This window comes from Parasteatoda tepidariorum, chromosome 9, assembly GCF_043381705.1.
Source record: "Parasteatoda tepidariorum isolate YZ-2023 chromosome 9, CAS_Ptep_4.0, whole genome shotgun sequence".
In the NCBI taxonomy this organism is placed as follows: domain Eukaryota; kingdom Metazoa; phylum Arthropoda; class Arachnida; order Araneae; family Theridiidae; genus Parasteatoda; species Parasteatoda tepidariorum.
In genome coordinates this window covers 48,531,451-48,538,765 of record NC_092212.1, presented here as the reverse complement: position 1 = coordinate 48,538,765, position 7,315 = coordinate 48,531,451, and the positions used below count along the sequence as shown (strand labels likewise).

The window sequence follows — 7,315 nt, the reverse complement described above, 5'->3', positions numbered from 1 at the left end:
CTTTAACAAGTGAAAAACTGCTAAATATTTTATCAAAGTGTAAATTGTTAAAAAAGTATTTTATAATTCTTGGACTAATGAAGACATTAAACATTTTAGCTGGATACAAACTGATTTTGATTATATTATTTAATGCAAGTAAATTTTTATCACCCTAAATTCTTTTATTACTTTTTTCAGGCTATCAACTACTTTACCGAAACGTATGGTGTAGTAGCAGAAGAAGTCAACATAAAGCTTTTGAGTATGTCAAATATAATCAATTTTCATCTTTTGCTCGGTGACATTCCGAACCTGGTAGAGATGATGACAGCTGGAAAACTTAAACACTTAAATGGAGTCCTGGAGCTCTTGAAATTTACTACAGGGTCCTCCAGACATTCTCTTTGGAATATTATAGAACTTGGATTTGGAAAATACCCTATATTTTACTCTGATGAAAACGTTTCACTCTCACATGCTCTTCTGGAGAAGATAAATCAGAAGTTCGGGACTTTATTAGATGAAAATTCGGTGTTTTTTTACCCCACATTTCCTTTCACAGCCCCTTATTACTATGAAATGATACCGCATATATTTAGTACTTGCTTTACGGGCATCTTTAACTTTCTTGGACTGCCCGCTACTCAATGTCCCCTTGGTCTGCACCCGAACGGTATGCCTCAGGGAATGCAGATTGTTGCCAAATTGAATAATGATCCATTGTCCTTGGCCTGTGCAGAGGAGTTAAATAAAGTATTTCGAGGGTGGATTCCACCAAGCTGAACTTCTATAACTGCTATAATTTTCACCTTACATTTGATGAATTGGAGGGTGAATTCCATCAAGCTGAACTTCTATAACTGCTATAATTTTCCCCTTACAGATAGATTTGATGAATTGGAGGGTGGATTCCACCTAGCTGAACTTCTATAACTGCTATAATTTTCACCTTACAGATACATTTGTTGAATTGGAGGGTGGATTCCACCAAGTTGAACTTCTATAACTGCTCTAATTTTCACCTTACAGATACATTTGATAAATTGGAGGGTGGATTCCACCTAGCTGAACTTCTATAACTGCTATAATTTTCACCTTACAGATACATTTGATAAANTACAAAAGTGCAGAGGAGTTAAGTAAAGTATTTGGAGGGTGGATTCCACCTAGCTGAACTTCTATAACTGCTATAATTTTCACCTTACAGATACATTTGATAAATTGGAGGGTGGATTCCACCTAGCTGAACTTCTATAACTGCATTAATTTTCATCTTACAGATAATTTGATGAATTTTGAAACACATTTTTAGGATGAGCATGAAATGGTATCTATAGAGCTTAATAATGGTTACTAAGAATTTCCTAGAAACAATAATCGATTGATGATAGGAGAGTTAAGCGACAAGTTGGAAGCTATGCTTTAAAAATTGTCTGAAGAAATTACTTTTCAACACAAATGTATGCATTTGTTGAATTTTAGTATGCATTTCTTTAATGATGAATACTGGACAAGACAATATTCATAAGAACTTAATATTGATGCTTGCATGCTTCTTATGAATAATGATTTTTGGGGCAAGCTGAAGAGCTGATTAAAGTGTTTGGAAGGTCTACTGTATACTAAAGACAGTCATCTCGAAACACTCTCCTCATCACAATGTAAAAATGTATGTAGTCTGCAGGAATTATTAACATGTTATAAACAAATTCTAACATTTTATGGACTGATTTAAGAGCTTTAAAATTTTTAAGATTCACAACAATAGAGTGTACTAAATTCTCTTTCATTATGTAATCTATTTCAACACTTGACTATCGTTGTTCAACTCACAGTGGTCATAAAAATAAAGAATACAACTCTTTGATATTAGATTATAAAATTTGCGGAAAATGTAGCCTTCTGTTGTTGAACACAGACCTGGAATCAAGGCGGATAAAGGAATAATCTGGAAGTCAACCCATTTAATTTATAATTGATTTTCGGGGGGACTTTTCTTTTTTAAACATTAAAATATTAATCATTATTTACTACTTCTCGTTGGATCATGGGTATTTTTGTTAGCACGGTATTTGGCACGAAGCACCACCAACCAACACCTCCTAGAAGAAAGAAGGCCTCAGCACGGATCAATTTAGTAGTCCGACGTAACGAACATAGACTGCGCAGTGGATGAAAAATAAGAAAGATGTCACTACGTTTAAGCTACTAAGTTGCGCAGTTGTGGAAAATACGATAAAATGTTATTGCGTTTGAACTACTAAAGAATCAAATTTCCTGTTTATGGTATCCTGTGATGAGGTCTTCTCTTTTCTAGGAGGCATTGCATCAACCGAGTCATCTGCACTGTGTCATCACCTCCTACATCGAAAAGCCTCCACACGGTCTTTTATAAGTAGTCCGCGCAGACTATTTAAAAAGTGAACCAGTTGTGCGCATGAACCCAAAACCTTTTATAAAAGTAATTGATAGAAATTTATTTTATATATTATTTGAGAATTGAATCTGTAGTGGTAAATAAGTGAATAAGGCAAACCAATAATATTCATAAATAAAAAAAAAAATTCAGTCATATATTTGCTACCACTTTCTTATTGTAACTAGATTTTGTATTAAATGACTCGTTCGGAAAGTTGTTATCCTTAGTAGTGGTCTGATCGGACTACCTATAAAAAACCGTGTGGAGGCTTTCAGTTATAGGAAGCGTTGACGTAAAGATATGTGCTACAATGTAAAGCATATTAATAATTTTATGTTGAATTCTAGTTCGCTCAATCAAAGAAGTATTATATATATTTTATAATTCTTAAATATTCTCGGTAGTTATAAATAATTTATTTTTTTGAAAGAAAGTTGGAATTAAATGTCTATTTTTCCAGTTATTGTTCTTTTCAATCTTGATATATATAGAATCTCAGTCGTGGACCAATGTGTGGATTTTTCAGACATGCCAATCAAAAGTGGAGATAAATAGATAACAAAAATTTATAATAAAGTGACTAAAATCATTAAATATTTCAAGCATAATCCTTTCAGTTTCCGATTGAAATAGGGTGATAGTTATGAGTTACGAAGAATCCAGGAAATAAGTACCAGACGCGGAAGGCGGTATCAACTTATTCATCGGAATTATGAGTCATGAATTATAAAAACTAATGTGGATTTAGTTAGAGATGAAATGGAAGGAAAACTGTAAGGAAAAACAATGGCAAGCACCTAGTTCAGAATAGTTGAATAATGAAATCAATATATTAATAGAAATCTACATATAAGGCGGTAGTTTATAGAAACATGAAATAAATCGAATAAATACATAAGAATACTATTACAGTAAATGAAAATATATGTAAAAAGTTTTTTTTATAAANTAATTAATAGAAATTTATTTTATGTATTATTTTAAGAATTGAATCTGTAGTGGTTAATAAGTGAATAAAGCAAACCAATAATATTCTTAAATTAAAAAAAATTTCAGTCATATATTTGCTACCACTTTCTTATTTTAACTAGATTTTGTATTAAATGACTCGTTCGGAAAGTGATTATCCTTAGTAGTGGTCTGATCGGACTACCTATAAAAAAACCGTGTGGAGGCTTTCAGTTATAGGAAGCGTTGACGGTAAAGATATGTGCTGTAATGTAAAGCATATTAATAATTTTATGTTGAATTCTAGTTCACGCAATCAAAGCAGTATTATATATATTTTATAATTCTTAAATATTCTCGGTAGTTATAAATAATTTATTTTTTTGAAAGAAAGTTAGAATTAAATGTCTATTTTTCCAGTTATTGTTCTTTTCAATCTTGATATATATAGAATCTCAGTCGTGGACCAATGTGTGGATTTTTCAGACATGCCACAGGCTACTAAAAATATCAGAAGTGGAGATAAATAGATAACAAAAATCTATAATAAAGTGACTAAAATCATTAAATATTTCAAGCATAATCCTTTCAGTTTCCGATTGAAATAGGGTGATAGTTATGAGTTACAAAGAATTCAGGAAGTCAGTACCAGCCGCGGAAGGCGGTATAAACTTATTCATCGGAATTATGAGTCATGAATTATAAAAACTAATGTGGATTTAGTTAGAGATGAAATGGAAGGAAAACTGTAAGGAAAAACAATGGCAAGCACCTAGTTCAGAATAGTTAAATAATGAGATCAATATATTAATAGAAATCTACATATAAGGCGGTAATTTATAGAAACATGAAATAAATCGAATGAATACATAAGAATACTATTACAGTAAATGAAAATATATGTAAAAAAGTTTTTTTTTATAAATATGAATAAATAGAAATATAATTCATGTTAGTAGTTAAAATTGCATAATTGAATATATACAGATGAATTGAGTTTCTACCATTAATTACAATTTTAGTTGCCCGTGCCATCCCTGACTTAGTAAAAAATCAAAAAATGAATTGTATTAAAACTACACGGCTATTATATAGCAGGTTTCAAACAAATTTCAATAAAATTTGAAAGATTGTTCTGATTAAAATTCCAAAATGTATGTGTACTAATTTAAGTTGCCAAAATATTTAAAACATTTTTCATTTTGATACTTTAAAAATAATTTTTTAACATGTTTTATTTAAAAAATATTTCTTAAGCGTAAGCATGATCAAAGTAATTGTAGTGTATCCCTTCGCACTCCGGGTAGCTTACAAAACTTTTTGAACTATTCTTGTTCTTTTAAAGTACATATCTGCCAACTTTTAATCCCTTCCATTATCATTTTTCCAAGTGGTATTAAAATGGAATTAAAACTTCAATTTTAAGCAAACAAATACGTTGCATTTGAAAAAACTTAAGTTGACAACCATGATAATACCGAATATTAATATATGTGATTAATTTTTGAAAGAATAGTGGTGATCAAAATCATTTAAAAATTAAGTTTATAAAAGAAAAAAATAGTATATATTTACTACCACTTTAAATATGAAAATAAAATCTTCCGGAAGAGTTGGCAGGTATGATAGTACATAAAAAAAATTTTTTTATTTTTGCATAATTTTAAAAATTCTTAAACAAGAGGTTACTAATTATTAAGATATAAACATTTTTAATTTTAGAGTGGTAGCTGTTGATTACGCCTCAGACGCGACATTGGAGTGTAAAGGGTTAAGGATTTATTTAAAAATTAAAGATGTTAGTCATTTATATACAGTAAAAACTATTAAAATTAGCTTATCCTCACAGAGAATTTAAAATCTGCTTTAAATTTAATAAAGAAAAATGCCAAAACTTCAGTCAACAATATTATAAATATATTTTGAAAACATCATATATACTTTTTAGTGCATTGCCTTTGAATTTTTAATCGTGTAATCTTCGAACTTTTAACACGCTGTCTTTTAGTATTTAAGATTACGTTTTCTGATATTGTTCTTATTTCTTGAAGAAATAATTTAAATATTATCAATTGATGTAAACGTATTCATATGTGTAAATGTAAATATTCATTATGTAAAATATTCATTAAGTAAAAATATGTATTATTAATCAGCAAAGATCGCATTTTTTGTGGGTCATCTCTGAAACAGATTGTGCACCCTGAGAATGATAATTATGCATGGCTAAAAAGCATAGCAATGCGCATAGCTAAAAAGCATAGAAATACGCATAGCCGAATAATATATTAGTTTTATTCATAACTTTAGAAAACCATACCAGAAAGAATTATAAGTCCCGTGGGTCACGCAGTGGGTATTAGAATAAAGATAAACAACATCTCTATAAAATCATGTCTGGTTATTTACAATTAACTACTTTAAATTAAATTAAACAGGACATTCAAAAATTACGAGATTGCTCAGGCTCAGATCTGCAAAATTATTTCCAAGTCAGAATTTCCCAAGTGGTAGTGAATAACTAGTTGAAATATAAAAGTAGGTAGAGTTAACTTTAAAAACCACTATGCATAGCTGCCAACTCTTCCGGTTTTCGCGGAAGATATTATTTCCATATTTAAAGTGGTAGCGAAATTCACGTTATTCCGCTAAAATTTTTGAATTATAATAATAATTATAAATGACTTTGGCTACATGTAAATAATTGCAACAAATATATAAAAGCATATTAGTCTTTACGTTAGCGAATTTCAACCTGTTTAAAATATAAATATATTTTTGAGGAAGAAAGTTTTTCGGTAATTGTTTTACTACCACTTGGAAAATCTATTCTCGAAAAGAGTGAATGTTGGCAGGTATGCATTATGGCTTAACACTCATTTTCGAATCGTTAACCCTTTGACGATAATGAACGAGTTCAGCTCGCAATCGAATCGTGCTTCATAATGCGCGCAAACGAGTTCCGCTCGGGAGCAAGATTTCAACCGCAATGGTTAGTAACGAGCACTACTCGCGTTTTTCAATGCGCGCTGAGGAGCTGAGCTCGTTCGCCATTATTATTCTGCATTAACTATGTTAAAAACGAATTCTACTCTCGAAACGTAGTTAGTTTTACAGACTACAGAAGACAGTGCGTGTTCCATGAATTTCTTTTCATAATGAAGGGGGAATTAATTTTTTTACCTTGTTCTTTTTATGCGGATTTTGGTGTGTTTTTTAGGGTGTTTGTATAATAAAATGGGAGAAAAGCGAAAGTTAGATAATTATGATGTTGATTATGATTGTGATACAGAAAGCTTATCAAGTTTTGAGTCTGATGTAGACTTTTTTCAGAGTATTTAGGTAATTACTGTATTTAAATGCTTCATAAAGTTTTACATTATATGTAGTTATTTAGTCCCTTCAATCTAATATTTGTCTAGCATTTATAATTAATTATTATTTATATAATTGATTATAATAATTTATAATTTACTATTAATAATTATCATTTATTATTTTAAAGTACGTAAAAACCGTTATTCATGTACTACAAATGCTTTATGAAATTTTTAAAACGCGTGAGACGCGCTATCGAAGGCACCGCTTTGTAAAATAGTATTTTTTAGAGGTAGCGAAATTCAAGTTACTTTCAGTTTAGTATTTTTTCTCTTAAGTAATCCTTTCACCACTAAATATTAAAAATTATAAGTGTGATATAAAATGCACCGTTTAAGCAATTATTTACTGGCTATTCTATTAAAAAGTAGGCGTAACTGTCCTTCTCCATCGAATTGTACTACATAATATGCTACCACTTTATTATACCAATTCCAGAAAGCGGAGCAGTTGGCCTCGCCAGAGAAGGGTGACATTTTCGGAAGAACGGCGGGGTAAAACAGCTGCCACTTTCTACTACTGTTTGCTCGTAATACTGCGCGAATTAATGAAACGAAATCTGCTCATTTCCCTGGCCGTCAAAGGGTT

General features: G+C 30.5%; 1 protein-coding gene and 1 long non-coding RNA gene across 2 annotated transcripts in view; both read left to right on the top strand.

Moving 5' to 3' along the window:
* The window catches only part of LOC107450965 (fatty-acid amide hydrolase 2-A), a 32,923-nt gene extending 31,828 nt beyond the window's left edge, over nt 1-1,095 (top strand). The window contains exon 10 of the mRNA XM_071185807.1: nt 140-1,095. Within this exon, the coding sequence (XP_071041908.1) occupies nt 140-765 (626 nt within the window). The 3' untranslated portion in view covers nt 766-1,095. The remainder of the gene's footprint in view (nt 1-139) is intronic.
* A 17-nt stretch (nt 1,096-1,112) lies between these two features.
* LOC139426377 (uncharacterized) lies at nt 1,113-6,737 on the top strand. The gene is made up of 2 exons (XR_011637642.1): nt 1,113-3,335; nt 4,261-6,737. It is a non-coding gene; the product is annotated as an uncharacterized lncRNA (long non-coding RNA).
* Nucleotides 6,738-7,315: the final 578 nt, after the last annotated feature.